The 20,945-nt window shown below is 41.6% G+C and overlaps 1 protein-coding gene across 1 annotated transcript in view; it reads left to right on the forward strand.

Annotated features, from left to right (window-relative positions):
* The window catches only part of LOC309371715 (serine/threonine-protein kinase TNNI3K), a 136,218-nt gene that overhangs the window by 46,302 nt on the left and 68,971 nt on the right, over positions 1-20,945 (forward strand). Inside the window, exons 15-18 of the mRNA XM_081914640.1 lie at positions 354-446; positions 541-598; positions 711-905; positions 2,271-2,375. Coding sequence (XP_081770766.1) covers positions 354-446; positions 541-598; positions 711-905; positions 2,271-2,375 — 451 coding nt within the window. The remainder of the gene's footprint in view (positions 1-353; positions 447-540; positions 599-710; positions 906-2,270; positions 2,376-20,945) is intronic.

The raw sequence follows: 20,945 nt of genomic DNA on the forward strand, positions 1-20,945 counted from the left end.
AGCTACTGTTAGAGAGACAGAGAGACAGGAGAAGGAACTAATTCCTTGTATAAAGGATTTTCTGCAACCATTACATGATCCAGATAGAATATGCATATGGAACAGTGTTCTTTAGTGATAAGCTTCTAAAGCCAAAAAAAAGCTCTAAGGCAGTCAAAATGTTGCAAATCTGTATTTATTATTGGGGGCTTATTGTAGGATATTGAAACAAAAAGGAACCGAAATACCAGTCAAGCCATTCATAGTGGGAAACTATGCTATCGATGTGTTGCTTATTTTTATTTTTTGTTAAATTCGGCACTTAAAATATATATTCACTGCATTTTTACAAATGGACTGTTTTCCTTTGGCAGAAAAAGCAGATGTTCTTCTTCTCCGCGCTGGTTTGCCATCCCATTTTCACCTCCAGCTCTCAGAAATCGAGTTCCATGAAATTATTGGTTCAGGTAAAAGGAAGTAGAAAATAAGGTTCCATTTTAGAGAATGAATTCTGCCCCCCCCCCATGTTGCTGTGTTCTTATTTAATCCCATTCCTTGTAGGATCGTTTGGAAAAGTATATAAGGGAAGATGCAGAAATAAAATAGTGGCAATCAAACGGTAAGCTTTAGTGGAGTTTTACTTGGTTACTTTACTTAGTTAAGAATGTTTTTTAAATGGCATTCTTTTAATCTATATATATATATGTATATTTTCTGATGCTGCTAACCAGATACCGAGCCAACACCTACTGCTCCAAATCAGACGTTGACATGTTTTGTCGAGAAGTTTCCATCCTGTGCCGACTCAATCACCCCTGTGTCATCCAGTTTGTTGGTGCTTGCCTGGATGATCCAAGCCAGTTTGCAATAGTTACACAATACATATCTGGAGGATCCCTCTTCTCCCTGCTGCACGAACAAAAAAGGTAAAACTGGTTTACATTGGTCAGTTTCCATTTCTTTCAATTCCTCATCTTTCACAACTTCTATTCAGTTCTCCAGATTTCAACAGCAATGTACCATTTCTTTTTTTATTATTTGAGCTTTCGCATGACCACTGACACACACAGTGACCCAGAATGCAACCCTCCATGTAAACAAGGAGTTGCCTGTACAACTCAGCTGTCAAATGCCAGGTTCAAGGGGCGCCTTAAGAGAATGTTCAGTGAGAGAACCTAAGCTGATGCATTTTGCCCTCTCAAAACCAAAACCAAAAACACCAACCTTTTCATGTAGACCATGGCATGCACGGGTCTATTGATTATGCAGACACCTTTGATTTTTTCCTCTTCCTTTATACTTATGGTTTGGATTATAAGGGTGAACATACAGGAAGAGGATTTGGCAACTCAGGGGGGAATTCAACATAGCACTAAGAAGCACTAACATAGCACTAAGAAGAGCACAAGCATTTTTGCTCTCTCCTTCCCCTGTGTGCTGATCTGGGAGTTCTTCTGACACCCTCTCCCCCCCCCCACACCAGTTTGGGGTGTGTGTGGAGGAAGAGATGGGATAAAAGCCCCATTGTACTAGTGGAAGGCTTCTGCTGGCAGAGCTCATTAAATCTTGCCTCTGGTGCATAGGGGACGGGCATGCTTCACAGTATTGCCCCTCTCGGTTTTATTAGCAGCAAATCTGCCAATTTATGCTTCCACAAAGATTAGTAAGGCATATGTTCCTCCAATGCCTGTTTTCCCTGGCTTTAGTGTCTCAGCAAGATCTTTAGCCAAAGTGGCTGGTTGGTTTTCCTCAGTCATATGGTTGTGTGCTTAGTTTCTTTTTGCTGCTGTACTGGGTTTTTGATAGGTTGGTTTATATGTTGGGTCTTAATTGTAGTTGTCTCCTTGGTGGTTTTTTAAAAATTGTTTTTCAGTGTTATATTGTGCACCCTGCTCTGGTATTTATTTTTATTGTTTATGAACCACAGTACAGTACATACCTTAAATAAACAAACAGAGACATAATCCTATCAATGAGGGCATAGGGAGTTACCCCAGTGCATACTGTGTAGACCAAGGTCAGATCTACTCCCTCTTTCTCTAAGTGAAAGACCTTCTCTTCAGAAGTAGAGGAAGTGGGAAACAGCAGGCCAATTAATGACTAATCAAGTTTTAATTCAGCAATTTCCAAATTACATCTTGAGATAAGTTCTTAATTTAAACTACTTTGAGAGAACTTGATTTCAACAATCAGGATTATGTAAATAATCAGGAAGTTTGGAAAATTCTTCTCACCTCTCTCTAATTTGACTAATGCTACGATATTATTATTTTTTTACCCTTGCCTCGCAGGAATCTTGACTTGCAGTCAAAATTAATCATCGCAGTAGATGTTGCCAAAGGTATGGAGTACCTTCACAATCTCACCCAACCAATTATACATCGTGACTTGAACAGGTACAGTTCTTTCTTTCTTTTGCCTCTCGATATATTGCTCTTCATATTGTTCCAAAATAAATGCAGGAAGGCACCTGCTCTACAATTGCGAATGGCTGAAATGAGATCGCTGAACTGAAGATTGAAGTATTTTCAGAACTGAACCCATATTGCCTCTTCAGAGCATCTGTCTAGTCCATTTTCAAACAACTGGGTAGTGGATTAATCAGATTTGAAGCTGAAATGAAACTGCACATTCTGTAAATGTCCAGAAAAATAACAGTCACAATTTGCCATCCACAATGCAAAGCTTCACCTTAAGGGAAAATGAGGACCATGACACTGGCTTCAAGCAATGAGCACATTTCACTTCTGAGGATGCCTTCTTGAAGCAATAGTTCCAAAATGAGAGACTCTGCATCTGGCTGTTAGGAGTGTCAATTCTCACAGCCAGGACCTCTGAATAAGAAAGCTCATGGGGAAGTCCTGAGGCAGGAGAAGCACCCTTCCTTCAGTGAAATTACCAGTGGGGCAGAAAGTAATTTAATAGTACATTACCCAATCTCTCAGTGTATGTGACTAAAAAAGAAGAGAGAGAAAAGATGTATATGGGAATAGAGGCAGGCCAGAACAAGTTCAGCCTTGAATGGCAGTGTCAATGCTAACCTGTTAGAAGGTGAGAAGCAGAGAGGCTGGAAGTTTGGTTTCAAACCATGCAGGCAAAAATGGGTCAGCTGATGCCATTGTGGTTGACAGGCAGGTTTCCATTTGCCATTTGTGATTGACAGGAGGGCAGCCTGTCAAAATGGGCACATGGGGTGATGGGGAAGATAAGAACTTGACATGCCAGCCAGACCCAGTTCTCTACCCTCACTGTAGAGCAAAGGAAAGTCCCAACTTTCTATAAATCATATACAGTGGTACCTCGGGTTACATATGCTTCAGGTTACATACGCTTCAGGTTACAGACTCCGCTAACCCAGAAATAGTACCTCGGGTTAAGAACTTTGCTTCAGGATGAGAACAGAAATCGTGCTCCGGTGGTACGGCAGCAGCAGGAGGCCCCATTAGCTAAAGTGGTGCTTCAGGTAAAGAACAGTTTCAGCTTAAGAACGGACCTCCGGAACGAATTAAGTACTTAACCTGAGGTACCACTGTAATAATCTATAATCATCAGCTGTCCTTTAAAGCTTCCTAAAGCATGCCCAAACTCCTTATTGTTTTGGGGAGAGGTGTGGAGGGGGAGGCAGTCTGTTTGCTGCCAAGCAACTTTACAGATTCTTGTAAGTGTCAACCATCCTAAGCTATTGGAAGAGTCTGAGCTGGCTCTGACCATTGTAATGGGGAGATATGGTAGCCCACTGACTGTAAGTACCTTACCTAGTCTTCACAGATCTTAAAGCCACTTACGGGTGTTTATTTTTTATTTTTTCCATGAGTTTCATTGTAATAATTAATACCTAATTTGAAAGACATCAACTGTCTGTCATGCTTGAGATAATTTTGGAAGTAATTAATTCATCCTGATTTATTAACTCAGTGGGAGTGCAGGTGATCATCATTAGAACAGCCCTCAACCTGCTTGGGTTATTTGATTTCATTATAGACATTTACTGAAATAAAACCAAAAGGTATTGTTTTCAAGGAAACTTTGGTTTTGTTTCTTGTATTCTGAGGATATGATTTCTACAGGCTTCCTTAAAAACAAATCCAAATTTTTTTTTTTTTTGCTTTAAGAAATACCACTGCTCTGAAATACTGTTCTTGCAGTAATTTCTTTAGAATCAGCTGAACAAATGGAATAAAAAGGGTAGCACACTTTGCACAGTTACTACGCATAAGAAAATATGCTTTTCTTGAAATGTAAGCCATTGAACATAGCGAGAATTACTTCTCACTATGTAGCAAGAATGCATAGCGAGAATACATGCATGTGCTGCACAAGTGCTAAATATATGCTGATGATAATGATATAAGTAATCCTTTGCTGACAAAATTAAAGTCAGGGTGGTATAGTGGTTAAAGTGCCAGACTAGGACCTGGGAGACCTGGGCAGTACAAATCCACACTTGACCATGAATCTCACAGGGTGACCTTGGGCCAGTCATTGCCTCTCAGCCTAATCTCACAGGATTATTGTGAGAATTAAATGAAAGAAGGGAGAGAAGAACCATGTACATCACCTGGGGCTCCTTAGAGGAAAAGGTGAGGCAACAAACAAACAAACAAACAAACGTTTTAAGGGACAGTGAGTTTACAATTCAGCCGAATATTGTTTTTGGGCAGGTTCAGAATTTCTAGTTCCCAAACATGGTTCCTGCATTGGTTCCTACATTTGCAAGGGTTCTCTGATCTAAGTGTATGAATGTCAAGATTTGCACACATAGATGCATAACATAAGCACACGGTACTTACAGGGATGCTAACGTAAGCCTTCTGAAAACGTGAGCTTCAGCTTCAAACTTGACTAATGGCTGGTACAGCTGGAGCAGGATCAGTGTCAGGAGACCCAAATCTGCTTTCCCAACTACTGCCTTTTGTACTAATTACAGTTCATTAATCAAATGAGGTGGAAAGCCTGTCATTAAGCTTTTGAATAACCATTTCTGAACAATTCAGGACTAGGATTCCTGCACCTGACAAGCAGCGTAAGTAGGAATTGCGTTAAGTGTGTGTTGCTTGTGTAAAATGCTGGGAGATGCTGTCCACATGAGACTGAACATAGCCGCATTTATATTTGATTGCTATATTTGTACATTTTGTTAAGTGTAAAAACTGGAAGCTTTCAACTCTTGTGCAGAAAAACGGCAAACTGCAAAATGCACCACTAGCCTGATGTTCCCAACTCCATTTCTTTTGTCTAGAAGGAAATTATGAGTAAACATGTTGCAAATCAAACTTCTACGTGTCCTGCTAATCAGTTCTCACCTCACACACTAATTTTAAAAGGTGGCATTGGAAAGAAGGAACATGTGTTACAAAAACAAGAATATCTGATGCCTATCTTTCTACATACTTCTCTCCCCAAGAAGCACCCTCTCTGGTTTCCCAGAAGTCTTGGAGGCCTGATGGTGTTCAACATTTCTGGCAATGGCATCCACCTGAAAGGTGCTGGATCTGACTTCCAGCAAGTTCTGGCTGGAAAAAAGCCCTGCCTAAAACTGTTTAAAATGTTTTTTCTCCAACTAGATGCAAAATACATTCTAATTTCCCACTGCACTCATTTCCTGTCTTTAGGTATTTATATCCTGATTAGCGGGCTAATTCATACTTTACCTTTTGAGTCCAGATGCAAAAAAGTAGATTCATTATGAACTGGTGCCAACAGTTTGAATGGCACATGAACATTAAAATGACAGGCATCATGCAGTAAACATGGCACCAGAAACAGTCCTTTTGCAGCCCCGCCCCCCCCATTTTGTGTTTAAACCTACTTCTTTAAGAATCCGAGTTACATTCACAACCCACAGCACCATCCATGTATTCTTATATTTAGTACCCATGCTCAAAAATCAGTGTGTGCATGTCTTTCTTTCAGTCTTTGGGGTGTGGGAATCAGGGATCTTTTACATCATTTACTATCAGAAAAAAAAAAAATCACTTCTGCATATTTTGCCTATAGAAGCAGTTTGCCTGACCTATGTCTCCTTTCTCCAGCACCTGTTCTTCACTCTCCAATCCTGTAGCCTCTCTGACTTTCACCTCCTGGCTTTTAAAGGCTCCCCCAGACCATTCTTCTAAGTCAGTTTATAGCCTCTCCCTTTCCAAGTGCCCACTCATCAGTATTTAGCCCCCCCCTCAGTGTCCAGCCAGTCCCTGACAGTGCTCTATATACTTACACCCAAGGTAAGAACCAATTCCAGTCTAATTTGTCATTCTTCTGTTAAAACATGAAAGCTAATGAATACTGCTCATCACTACAGTGGTACCTCGGGTTACATACGCTTCAGGTTACAGACTCCGCTAACCCAGAAATAGTACCTCTGGTTAAGAACTTTGCTTCAGCATGAGAATAGAAATCATGCTCCGGCGGCACAGCGGCAGCGGGAGGCCCCATTAGCTAAAGTGGTGTTTCAGGTTAAGAACAGTTTCAGGTTAAGAACGGACCTCCGGAACAAATTAAGTTCTTAACCCGAGGTACCACTGTATCAACTATTGAGAAAACTGTATGCTAGTCAAAAGAATTTGGGATAATTAAAACACCTTAACTAAAAGACAGACATTGCAGCATATCACTCTTATTTTAACTCATAAACACTGAGAGTGTCAGGACCTAGCCTTCTCAGCGACTAAGCCTCATTTATAGGTCTAACAATCAGTGAAAGTTTGTAAGGGCTGGCTTGGTGATATAGATAAAAGAGTCAATGGAAGCTCTGTGATAATGGGGATGGGTGTCCGCAACTTGTCTTTGTTATATAGATATATAGATATAGATATATATATATATAATCCCCTCATGAAACCTTAAAATAGCAGTTGCCTTTCATTAAATCTATAGCATAGTAAGGTTAGAAGAATCTTTCCCTGACCCCATTTCTTTGGAGAAGAAAAACACATTTAATAGGCATTGCCTGTCTGTTGCCCTGAAAGGCAGAGTATCTGGCAGGCCTGAAGAACTACTGGATTTTCTAAAGGACAAGATTGATTACACGCGTCTCCTAATTCTTTTTTCTTTTTCTATTTCCCCCCTTCTTTCTACTGTTTTCATAGAAATAATGGAAAAGGGTATTCTTGGCCACAGTCTTGAGATGGAGATGGCCTTAAGAGCAGGCAATTTAGTACTGAATCTGATGAACTCTTTATTAACCTTGTCTGGATTCTGCCGATTTTTCCCCCCTCTTGTATTTCCTGAATGTGAGGCTTAAAGGGCTACATTTCTCCCACACTTACCCACCCAAGCTTTAAGTGTCATTGAAACAACAATGGTCCAGGAGAGTTTTCTTATTTGTTCTGCTTCTATTGGCTATGGTAGATTCTTTTGTCCCTTGATATCTGTGTACGTAAATATAGACAGATAGATGGACAGATCAATAGACAGACAGATATAGACAAATCATGCAGTGCAGGTGAAATATCTTGGATTGACAGGAATATCTTTAAAGAGCAAACTCTTCTGTTTCTTTGGGGAAATTGACAAGGCAGGTTTCCAAACGTTCTCTCATCAAAGTAGGTTCAGGAAAGCTGACCATGTTTAGGAGTTGAGAAGGAAGTTCTGTTTCTGGGCCTGATGGAGCCTTGGCCTCTGCAAAATCCTGCAAAGTATTGCTTGGGGCATCCAATTATAATACCTTTGCTCACTGTGTATCTGACCAGAAAGAGTGCTTTGAGATACACCATGCCATATGATTCTAGAACCAAAGAAGGAAACAATCATTGAGTTTACCCTGCTCTTATTCCCAAAGGAGAAATCTATATCAAGCAAAGGCTATGTAAGACATGCTTTTAAAAAACCCTCTCACAATGAATAAGCTGTCTTCCTCTACCCCTTTCTTTCTGGAGCATGAACCTACCAGAAAGTTACCACATGGGGACACCAGCTAAAAGCTCTAATGATCTGAAGATATGGCTTCACAGACCTTACGTTGCTGACCCTGGATTATTTTTAGTCTTTAATATTCTGGAGGACCTATGGGTACCTCTATTTGATTAACATTTCCACTTGACAACTGAGTGCAGGTATCTCAAAATAATTCTGCTTGTCATACTCAAACCATTTAAACATTTTGATGAAAAATAGATGGGAGAGCTGAAATCAGATTCACTGGGAATGGAAAGAATCATGGCAACATCTCATGTGCCCATTAAACTTTTACGATTTAATTTATCATTCTCTGGGTTTGCTTTTATGTGAAGTTGAAAATCTTGAAGGCACTGATTTGTGGAAGTCCTGGTTCGGAGAGTTTAAATTTTATCTGTCTGCAAAAATAAAATATATTAAAAAATGGTGTTCCCCACTTGACTGTTCTTTCTTGTAGCCTCAGTTGTAATATGTGTAATGTTATGCTGTTTTGTAGAGACCAACAATATTTCTTTCACTTTCCCTTTATCATGTATCCTGTTGCCAACTCGTTCATTTCTTTCTTTTCAAATACTTTTTTCTCCCCTCTAAATCTACTTGGCTCAGACAACATTCTTGATAAATTCCATATGAGAATTGATGTGTCTACATTCATACTCTTTTATGTTATAATTTGCTGCGCCTTTCACACTCCATATGCTTGGAACACACTATATAGTAAGGTGATGAATAAACCTCTTCAAGTACCTTGATCTCCACAGTGTCATGATGTGGCTGAAAAGTGTAGCATCACTTTCACAGTCTCTCGCTGCAATCCCGTCTTTGCTTCCCAGAATCCTCTTAGCTTTAAGAAAATATTTCTGAAATATTTGGCTTTTAAAAATGTTTCAAACATATTTGGAACACAGAATATCAACAAGTGAAGCTTTCCCCTTAATTATATTTAAAAAACTTAAACTGTTTAATTTGTGACAGCCCCACAAGGTGTCATTTGCTTTGCTGCAAGCTGCTCCTGTTGAGAGAGCAAATTACTTCAGCAAGGAAGATGCAGGAAAGACCTTGCTTTCCTTCTTTCTGATTGTTTATAAGCCATGAATAAGTGACTAATCATTCATAGCAACAGCAGCACTTCTGTGTCTGCCCAATAAGCCTTAGAATATTGTGTCTGTGTTTTGTTTTCTAACTTTCTTCATAGATGTCTGATTGACTTACTTTTTAAAGAAAGAGAGAGAGAGAGAACTACAGTAAGAGTCTGGGCTTCCTGTTGTGGGGTGGAAAGAGGGAATGAATATGAAGACGAGCTAGAAATCATTCAAAGTTTTATCTCTATATGAAGTTCATTCACGCAGCAATCATGGAATCTGATTTCAGGTGTAGTTCACAGATTTTTGCACTACTTAATGAACTTTGTTCAATTGAACTAGTTCATCCTAAGCCCTGGAGCACTATATATATTTTTTATCCTGGATCTGTTATCACCACTGCAGGAATTGATTTCAAAAGTACTTTCCAGGATTACTTATCATGGGTGAATTTATTTCTAAACATCTGTGCACTTCATTTAGATGAAAGTTGTTAAAACAGTAGCAAAAGATTGGATTTATACCGCTTTTTTATATAGGTCATTTTAAAACCAGAGAAGCAAGTCTACCTATTAACTGCAAGAATACTTCCGAATACATCTCTGGGTATATTATTCTAGGTCTGTAAAGCCAGGTCTATATCTTATGAGCCAATACAGGGCTATCATTGAAAAAAACCAGCCCTGTGGCTCCTCCTTTAGTAATACAAAACACGTGAGAGGATGTCCTCAGACTGTTTTCCTGCTGCTCATAAACAGAACCTAGTGCAAGGGACAGGGAAACCTGCAGCCTAACATCATATCACTCATTTTGCATTTCCAAATTTTATTGGATGATAGAGAAATAAGTGACTCAGGGCTACTGATTTTGATCAGTGGCGTAGCGTGGGGGGTGCAGGGGGGGCCACCGCACCGGGCGCAACATCTGGGGGCTAGGGGGTGCAAATCCACGTGTTAGGGGGCGCAAATCCATGGGTTAGGGGGTGAAAATTACTTGCCTTGCCCCGGGTGCTGACAACCCACGCTACGCCACTGATTTTGATAATGGCCACATGGCAGCTACAATATACTGTTCTGGCTGCCTGCTTTCTCTTTCTGAGTTCCTTCATTGATCCAGTTGGTAGATGAACCATAACAAAGCTTAGAGGAAGGAAATGGAAGTACATAGCATTGTCTGGCTGTAAGAAATTCCCTAGTCCCCCACAGGAACTACAAAGCCAAAACCCAGAGCAAGGAAAAGAATAACATGTTTTTGCAAAGTGGTGGTATTGCAGAGTCTAGACCTTCACTTTTATTCCCTGAAATCTGCAGTCATTTTTTTAAAAAAACGATTCTTGCAGTGACAATAACAGATTTAGAGAAACAATTATACTTATTCTAACTTGCTTAAACCACAGGAGTGTGATTGCATGACTACCTACCTTGAAAAAATAGTTGGTGAACCAAGCTTTATAGAGTGCTGGGAGGAAATTTGTGATGAAATCTGAGAAATACTTCAGTGAGGTATGGTGCTCCTTATGCATCGGGTAATATACAATAAAGGGGTGACACATGAGGATTGGTGGGGGAAACAGGAGCACAAAATCCCCAGTCAACAAAGCTGACAGGTTCCTTACAACAGTAAGCAGTGGGGCTTACTGCAGCAGTGATGCTGTCATTGGGGTCAAGAAGTTCATTCCAAATCCCACTTCCAGTCACTCATTCCTTTCTCCAGAACTACTCAGTGTTTATGCTGAAATTTGTCCAACCTCTTCTTTCCCTTCAAAGTCTTTATTTTTGAAGAAAGTTGTATATTGCTCCACTCAACCATGGTTCCATTTGTGTTATCCGAACGTTAAGGAAAGTATTATTCACAGTGTGGGCATTTCTCAAATCCCCCCCCCCTTATTTTCTCTGTCTTATAGTAGTTTAAAATGGGCCCTGCCTCTAACTCTGAATAGATGACAAATAATGGTTCACAAGAACACTCATAGTGCAATTGCATTTCACAGACGCTCACATTGACACACTACCCTGGGCAAGTTAAAATACGTTGCTGTTTGACTTTCATTCCATCCCTCCAAACTCAGCTTTAAATCACTGCCAATAACAAAGATCTTTCAGGGCAAACTGGACCTTGGGATTATATTTTCATAGGCAGTAAATAGCATTTAGACTCCTATCTTTCATATATAGCCAATGAAACAAGGTGCCCAAGATTCAGCTAAAAATGCATTTATTTCCCAGACATGGGTGGCACTGTGGGTTAAACCACAGAGCCTAGGACTTGCCGATCAGAAGGTTGGCGGTTTGAATCCCCGTGATGGGGTGAGCTCCCGTTGCTTGGTCCCTGCTCCTGCCAACCTAGCAGTTTGAAAGCACGTCAAAGTGCAAGTAGATTAATAGATACCGCTCTGGCAGGAAGGTGAAGGGTGTTTCTGTGCGCTGCTCTAGTTTGCCAGAAGCGGCTTAGTCATGCTGGCCACATGACCCGGAAGCTGTATGCCGGCTCCCTCGGCCAATAAAGCGAGATGAGCGCCGCAACCCCAGAGTTGGCCACAACTGGACCTAATGGTCAGGGGTCCCTTTACCTTTACCTTAAGTGCTAATACAGACCCTCCAACTGTCTCTATTTTCCAGGGACAGTCGCAGATTTACAGAAGCAATCCCAGTTTCTGATTTGAACCCAGAATGTCCCATTTTTCCTTAGAACATCCCTATTTTCATTGGAGAAATGTTGGGGGGTGGTAATGAATTATCTGACCCCTGAGCCATCTGAAGGCAATCCTGTATAGGAAAGGGTTTTTTTTAATGTTTAATGTTTTATTATGTTTTTATACATGTTGGAAGCTGCCCAGAGTGGCTGGGTCAATCCAGTAAGATGTGTGGGGTATAAATGGTAAAAATATAATTATGGAATGGGACATCTGTATTTTCATTGGTGGGTATGTGTCAGGGAACTGCCATTGGCTCAGGGGCGAGAGGGGAAAAGGCAGATGGATTACAGAGAGCCCCCAGAGATTGTGGGAAGCAGCACTTCCTCAGTGGAGGAAGGAAGCCACGCCTCTAGTGGGGAGGAGATGCAGGACTCGGAGGATGCAAGGCAGTGCCAAGACACCTTGCAAAGGTGGGGAGGAGGGAGGTCCCCCTTTACCCAAGCCCTCTTTGCGCAGTAGGCTTTCGCGCAGAGAGGGGAGGCGCAGACTGGGGGTCAAGAAACTACTCTGCTGGGGAAGATTTAAGGACTTCCCACTCTCAGATTCTGCCAGTGAATGAGCAAGACATGGAATAGAGGTGCTCTGCATTGTAAAGGGTTTTTTTTAGCACCAATAAGAAAGCTTTAGAACAGACTAGTGAGGCATCTTGCCTGATTGCTCTCAAGCAACCACCCGATACCCTTAACAGTATGCTAATGAAGCACATGCAAATAAATTAATTAGGAAGGGAGGCTGAATAAGAGGGACTGAGTGCTATACCATAGTGCTATACCATATACTATAACATGGTGGCAACCATGTTGGTCAATAAGCCTAATCTGCATGTTAATTGAATGATGTAATGGTTGTGCTGAACCTGTGCCTGGTATTGGTGACAGTATGAGGGTCAATAAGCTGAAGCTCAGTTCAGATAAGGTGGAGGTACTGTTAATAAGTGCTGTCTGGAGAGGTGGAGCTTAACCAGGTCTGAATGTGGTGCTTTTGGGTCCAGCTTTCTCCCTGGAGGCCTAGATGGCATGGGAGGCTTGAAGAGCCTTGTTCCAGCTGTGGCTGATACATCAACTGCAGCCCTTTCTGGATAGAGAGCACCTGATCACAGTTATTCATGCACTGGTAACCTTTCGACTTGACTACTGCAATGTGTTACATGTGTGGCTGCCCTTGAATATTGTTTTGAAGCTCCAGCTAGTGTATAGTGGTACCTCTGGATGCAAACCGCCCCCTTTGTGAATGCTTCGGGCTACGCACACGGCAAACCCAGAAGTAAAGGAAAGGTTTCCGCTGCCCGTGCCTGCCCAGAACATTGCACCTCTGGGTACGAATGTTTCGGGGTAAAAACGGACCCCAAGAACGAATTAAGTTCATATCCAGAGGTACCACTGTACAAACAACTGGCTGCAAGACTTTTGACTGCTTATGTCCCTGAGGTAGAACACCTGTTACTGACTCTGCCAGGTGAAGTCTTTCCATGGGGCAATATTCAATGAAATATTTGCATTGGCGTAAGGATTTGCTCCAGTGGAATGAGATTCCACCCGGACCCCGCATGTGTTCCCTCCACTGTCCCCAAATCTCTGCTGGAGGGTTGGAACCCAGAAATGTTTTAGGGGCACACGGAGGGAGAAGAGGGGGATAATATTCTATTTGGCACAGAGAAATTCCGGTGCTGAAACAACTTAGCATCAAGCTGAATGTAACCCATTAGCCATTAACAACATGTTGGCCTTATTGCTGCCAGTTTTCTTCACTGAACTCTTAAATTGTTATTGTTTTTACTCTTCAGCACATGTGCAGCAATGTGATGTGTTGCTTGGGAGAATGAGGTCTGTGCATGCCTCTATTTATCACTCAAGGCCTTCCAAACTGTGCCTTGTAAGCTAATTGTATTCCAAGCTTTATATTGTAATATTCCATATTGATTTTCCACTTCAGCAATAGAAAGTCCCTGGAGAGCTTTTTAAGTTTAGTTTCCTTTAGAGGGGATACTCCTTTAGAGGGGATACCAGAGACTCATCTGATACCTGTTTCGTCAACCCCAGATAACTCCCTTTTTTATTTTCCCAGGTCCAAATTTGTTTTGATGCTGCTTTGAGATGTGTTATCATTGAACTGTTATACTGATAGATACATATTTTGAACACAGGAGAAGCAAGTACGAACATAGACAGATGCTGCCAGTTCCTTGCGGCTGATGTAGCAAAATAATCCATAAATTTACAGAACCTTGCTGAATTATCATATGTGTGTAGCTGTGTTTAAACTGTGTGTGAGAAATTCATGCACTGAATTTTAAAATAATTGTGTGGGGTGAGGGGTGGGGAACGGTAGCAACACAGACAAGCTCATTCAAACGAAAGTTGCATTTTGTATATTACTTGGATAAGATGCCCAGAAATAGTTGGTCTTTTGAATTTGAAAGCATCTGTGAGGTGCATGCTGATCACACATCGGAGTGTTCTTGTGTCCAAGTTCTGACCGCTGCATGGAAAAGATGCTGCTGTGGAACACCGAAAATATGATTGTTGTCAACAGCTTGGTGCTAAAAACTGCTGCGCCCTGGTGTTGACTTCCCTGAAAGCTACAAGCAAATTCACCACTTCCTAAGCTGACATTCTTAATGGGAAAGGAAAGGCGGGCTCTTGAGATGTCTAACATATCCCGTGAGACTGCAAATCTTGCTTGTGGCTGGTGCAGTTCAGCCTTTCCTTGCAATTATAATCCTCTTTGACTTATTAAGCACCAGCAGAGAACTCATAGCTCATCCTCTGTCAGATGCACATGGGAAGTCTAGGATGGTAATTCAGCAGAAAGCTCAAAAGGGTTTCCAAGGTAGTTACAGAGGCTGGGATCCAAACAGCAGAAAGTGCTTCTACTTGCAGAAGGGAAGAGCTTGCCGATTTTGATTTTTAACTGCAACTCTCTGAGGCACGTGGAATTCCCATTTTGCAAGGGGGTCCCCTTGTTCAGAAGTGAATGGAGTTAGGAAGCACAAGAGCTTTCAGAGAGAACAGGAAACGTCTTGGTGCATGCACAGAACACGATGTGTAACCCTTTGGATCCTGCATAGGAGCCAGCAACATGAGAAAGACGATTTCCCTAATCCGGGTGCAGATAAGTGGTGGTCTGTAATGTTTATGGTTCTGCTGTCCAGTGCCAGAAAGAACAAAGCAATGTTTTTCAAAGAGAGCTCGCTTATCATCTGGTTATGAACAGTGAAGTTGCTGAAGTCTGTAACTACCTGATTCACTATGTGGATTTGTCCATCTTGTAAAGTTTGGTTTTGTTACAAACAGGAATAGCTGAATCCATCCATTTCAGTTACTTGGTCGGTCGTGTCCCCCCCCCCCCGCACTGTTCATTTCTTCACATTTCTACATCAATTTGTGTTTGGGGGTGGATTTAAATGTATCTATGAATATTCAGCAGCATTTCAGTGTGACTTTCTCCTATCATAAACATTTTTTGCAAAGAATTTTTCCCTAATGCATTTTTATATCTTATTTTTAGCAATATATGCATTTTTGTGCATACTTATTCTAGTATATACATTCCTTTACACAATACTTGGCTGAAAAACTACATCTAAAATTAGGAGAATATATATATATATATATATATATATATATATATATATATATATATGCTTTCGTAGATTTTCACGGGTACAGGAATGCAGGTTTTGGTGTCCTCGGGTGTCTTCCCGTGTAAAAGTTGGGGTGTCTAGGCGACGTTTCGACGAGGTCTCACTCGTCATCTTCAGGCTGGTGCTTTCGGCTTCTTGTTACTGGAACAGAGCAGGATCTCAGTGTTTGAGTTCCTATAAATACTGTTGAGGGGGTGTGGTGTATAGCCTCCAATGTTCTGGGCAGAGAGGAAGTTCCCAGGCTAGTGTGCCTTTTCTTCTTTTGTTCCTTAATTACTTAAGGAACTTCCTTAATTACGTCAAAAAAGAAGAAAAAACTTCCTCTCTTTTCCAACACATGAAAGAAACAGGACACGAAATTAATTTTGCAGATTCCAAATTGCTCTTTAACATGGAACATCACCACAAGAGAATAATCATGGAAGCCATCGAGATAGAGAAACACCCTCACAACATGAACAAGCGTGACGACACATCCCGCTTGCCAGACATCTGGAAATTAGCCCTCCCCACAAAAACTGACACCAGATCCAGAGGCACACAGAACGCCATCACCAATCAACCACACCAGACCCAAACCCAGACCCTCTCCACAGATAAATTACAGACACCATCCAGTAGCCAAACCATGGTGGCACCTCCGGATGCTGCACCCCCCTGCAATCCCTACACAGATCTGGCTGACACAGGCCACAAAACCACAGCTCGCCCCTATACACGAAGCCAAGCCAGAGCACAACTAAGTGCAGTACAGCCATCTTCTCAGAAAAACTCTTCACAAAGTTCAAGAGGTCAAGACACAAAGACTTTAGCAACTAATCCACACCTAATGACCCACCTAAGTGGTACTCAGGATATCACTCAAGAAATCACTCAAGATATCCCTCAAGTAATTAAGGAACAAAAGAAGAAAAGGCACACTAGCCTGGGAACTTCCTCTCTGCCCAGAACATTGGAGGCTATACACCACACCCCCTCAACAGTATTTATAGGAACTCAAACACTGAGATCCTGCTCTGTTCCAGTAACAAGAAGCCGAAAGCACCAGCCTGAAGATGACGAGTGAGACCTCGTCGAAACGTCGCCTAGACACCCCAACTTTTACACGGGAAGACACCCGAGGACACCAAAACCTATATATATATATATATATATATATATATATATATATATAACTTTCCATTACAATATTTCAGATTTCATTAAATATAACCTTACACTCAGTCATTGACTTCCCTTCCCCCCTTCCATGGTTCCATTTATTTATCCATTAAGACTGCATATTCTACTTTCCCCATATATTCATATTTATCCTTCCCCCCTAGATCTTCAATGCTTTAAACTGCTGAATTTACATGAACCCTGTGAACGTTTTAGCCTGTTTAACATACCGTAGTTCTTCAGATATTCTGCAAATATATTCCACTATGAATCCAGACCTTCCAAGTGCCCCTATTTTCCAGGGATGTCCCTGATTTAGAGAAGCCATCCTGGTTTCTGATTTGATCCCAGAATGTCCCACTTTTCCTTAGGATGTCCCTATTTTCAGTGGACAAACGTTAGAGGCTGTGGAGTTATCTGACCCCAAGCTATCAAGGCAATCCTGTATAGGGAAGTTTTTTAAATGTTTAATTATGTTTTCACGTATGTTGGAAGCCACCCAGAGTGGCTAGGGCAACCCAGCAATATGTGTGGGGTATTCATAGTAACATTATCATTATGGAATGGGATGCCCCTATTTTCATCGGATAAATGTTGGAGGGTATGTGAATGTTGTTGGTCTGAAAGTGAGGATTTAGTAGGTTTACCTTTAAATGTGAGCTGAATCAAATTTATCCCCTAATGCTCATTACAAATCAGGTGCTATCTACTCTTTAGGTAAAGGTAAAGGGACCCCGACCATTAGGTCCAGTCGTGGCCGACTCTGGGGTTGTGGTGCTCCTCTCGCTTTATTGGCCGAGGGAGCTGGCGTACAGCTTCCGGGTCATGTGGCCAGCATGACTAAGCCGCTTCTGGCGAACCAGAGCAGCGCATGGAAACGCCGTTTACCTTCCCAATGGAGTGGTACCTATTTATCTACTTGCACTTTGATGTGCTTGCACTTTGATGTTTGCAGGAGCAGGGACCAAGCAACGGGAGCTCACCCCGTCGCGGCGATTCGAACTGCTGACCTTCTAATCAGCAAGTCCTAGGCTCAGTGGTTTAATTTGATCAGCCCACAGCGCCACCCACGTCCCTATATCTACTCTTTAAGAACATATTAAAATAACAGGAAAAGGCATCCAAATAAACTTATTCTAAACTGCTTCCCTATCCAAGGCAATAATTAGCTATAAAGTTGTTTCCGGGCCTAGGCTTCTGGAGTTCTGGTGCACTGCAACCCAGTGGCAGAGCTTCATGCAACCAGGTGGCGGAGACCAGGCGGGGGTGGGGGTGGTGCGCGTCCCAGGGTGGGGCTCACCGCCCGAAGGGGCGCGGCATTTGTCCTGGGGGTGGGGCACCCAGCGTGGGTGGGGGGCAGCCACGATGGCACCCCACTTGGATCACGCTGCCGGGGCAGTGCGCTCCCCCCACACTCCTCTTCCTCCGCCAGTGCTGCAACCCTTTCCATACAGGTTTTTTTCCTTGTGATTTCAGCTCATCCTACTTTTTCCAATTCCCCTCTAACTCACTAGCCAATTCTATTTACCCACTTTACTTTACTCCTTCGGGTAATGATAAAGCGGGATATCAAATCCAAACTCCTCCTCTTCTTCTAATCATTCTCTACCTCTCGGCAATTGAGATGGGCAGCAGAGCTCAGTTTAAGTTTCTCTTTTCCATAATTTCTTTAGTGTACACACACACACACAAACCCTCTTAGTCTTTAGGTCTCATTTCCTCCTAAGGTGTCACATTCCAGGGCTAAATTTCAAGCCTTCTTTGAAGTACAAAAAAACAAACAAACACAAAACCCAACTATTTCACAACAAGAAACATACCATAAATTGAATGGGACAATTTTGTGTCTTTATGCTTAGTCAATCTCAAATTTCTGCTTCCTGTTTGGGTCTTTAAAAAACGAGGATGTCAAGCACAACAATATGTGTGGCATATTGTCAGGCAACAATAAAGGGCTGGTTCGTGGTATTCATTTTGATGGATCTCAAACTATGTAGGCCTATTGCAGTGCCGAACAAGAAATGGCAGACAACACAGAAGCTGGTGGCTGGTTTCAGTGGGTCTTCTTTAATTTCATGGCGCAGGTTTTGAATTGTTATCTTCCAGTTAAATTTTCAACCCTCCTATGGAGTACAGCCTCTTAACAAAAAAAATTTAGTGTGGCTGCCCCTGTACTGTGGAATAGCGTTCCTGTCAAGATATGACAGGCCCCCACTATCTGCACTTTCTAGAAACAATTGAAGACACTCTTGTTGTGACAGGCTTTCCCAGCTGGATAAATGTGTCTCTTCTACTATCAATGTCTCCTTTCTTGGGGTTTTAGACTTCTTTTAAATGTCTCTTCTGCTGTTGTGTTTTTTACTGTTGTTAATAATCTTACGTGTAATAATCTTCCCTTGAGGAAACCAGGAATGGAGAAAGGTTGCATGTAGGTAGTTGAACGACCTTGCAAAAGCCAGAAGTGTACATAATACTGGAATTAAGAAAATTATAATAATGGGGGGAGGGGATAGAGGGAGAAGTAAGAACATGTACATGCCCCTCAGTAGATAGAAACTGGGGAGGGAGGTGGGATCTTTGTGGTAACCTTGATGAATGAAGAAAAAGGGGTGTCACTGAAGTGCAACTACCAGTATATTTCAGAATTCCTTTTCACATGCTTTGAAATTCCTGTCACCTTTCTCTCCCTGTTAAGACTCAAGCAGTGATAGGGTCGCCTGGAACCACATGCATTCTATCAAGGGGGGGAATGTGTCATTTAATGTATTTTTAATCTTTGTTGGAAACCGCCCAGAGTAGCTGGGGAAACCCAGCCAGATGGGCGGGGTACAAATAAATTATTATTATTATTATTATTATTATTATTATTATTATTATTGACATAATTGCATGTGGCTATCCACATGGCGACCAAATTAACAATAATATGGGAAGTTCTTTATTTTTTATATATACACACATCACTTTAAGTGGCTAAAATAGCCATACTAAGGCTTGCTTTAGGCAGATGGCAGAAATAATTGGCTACCCTATGCAGACAGATATTTAGCTCACCTGCCTGAATACCGCCATCGGAAAAGCAGTGCGAAGAAACGTTCAAGGGATCAAAGACAGCTACACAGAAATGGTTTTAAACAGTTTTGAAAGCTGGATTCTTTAAACACAAAAGACTATTCTGCCCACACTTTGTGTAGCTATGTGGGAAAGTCAATATTACATGGAAAGTAATTCAAACATTGATGAAGTCAATAGGCACTTTGCTCACATAAGGCATTTGTATAGTGTAACAAGCTATTAAATCCAAGCTATTTGAGGAATGTAACTATTTGTCATCTTGCCCATCAGCCACGACGATCTGCTGCATTATTAAGTGTAAGGTATATTCTAAAGGCAGCCAAGCTGTAAATACAATGGGGGGGGTGTTGTTTGTTTTTCTTTATTTAAAGGGAGCCACTCATTAACCCTTCACAAATGGACAGTTGCTTGTCCTCTGTGGAATCAAACAAGGCGAGATGCCATTCATGCTGTGAATATCTCATCCAGATTAAGCCCCCAGTGTTAGAACTGGGGCAAAATGAGGCAAATGACTGTCCAGGGACCTTGGGTGCATGCCTTGCTGTGCTGGACTTTATTGTTAATGTTTCAAGGGAGCAACTGCATTCGCAGGGCTCCTCCCACTCTGCATTCCCTTCTCCCTGTCTTGGTCTCCAGGAGGGATGGGGGATCCTTCCACAGAGCTGGCACTCTGGGATAGCTTTTCAAGGACAGCTAGACAATCTCTTTTGACATTATTCAAACGCTTACCGAGATGGGGCAACAGTTCTTTCCCCCCCCCCCCCCGCCCCTAGGATTTCTGAAAGGAATAATGAAAAAGCCCTGTTTTCTTCCAATCCATGATTAGAATGTTTGCTTTATCCGGAAATTATTTAAAGCTTTTCTCCTTCTTTCTATTTCTTCTCTTTTTTGAAATGGAATTCTATTGTTTTTTCCACAATTAATTTCCACAATTAACTACAAGAAACAAATTCCCCCAATCCCCATTCACAAAAACATTTCAAAACCTTATCTTGGAGGTTCTTTAGACCTCATGACTTCCCTCCATTTCCTCTTCTGGTTCCTTGTATTAATAAAATTCTTCTGCATTTCCATACACATACTTCATCAATTCTTCTTCAGATTTTAACAAAATTCTTCTGCATTTCCTTACACATACTTCATCAATTCTTCTTCTAATTTTATCCAAATTTTGCTGATTGCAAGTGTGTAGTCTGAGCCTGCCAATGTATCAATTTATCTCTTTCTTGAACTCTTAGCTTGATCATTTTTGGCAGTGTCACATCTTTTAAGACCCCCTCATTTAATTCTGGGATCTTTTCCTCTTCCATGATTACACAGTAGCAATATTGTCTTGTAGCAAGACATTTGCCATGATTTTCTATTGCTCCTTAAGAATAGAATCCTTCAGGTAAACACTAGGTCAGTTTCCTGGTAA

The sequence above is a fragment of the Podarcis melisellensis genome (genome assembly GCF_964234715.1).
Source record: "Podarcis melisellensis genome assembly, chromosome: 6".
NCBI lineage: Eukaryota > Metazoa > Chordata > Lepidosauria > Squamata > Lacertidae > Podarcis > Podarcis melisellensis.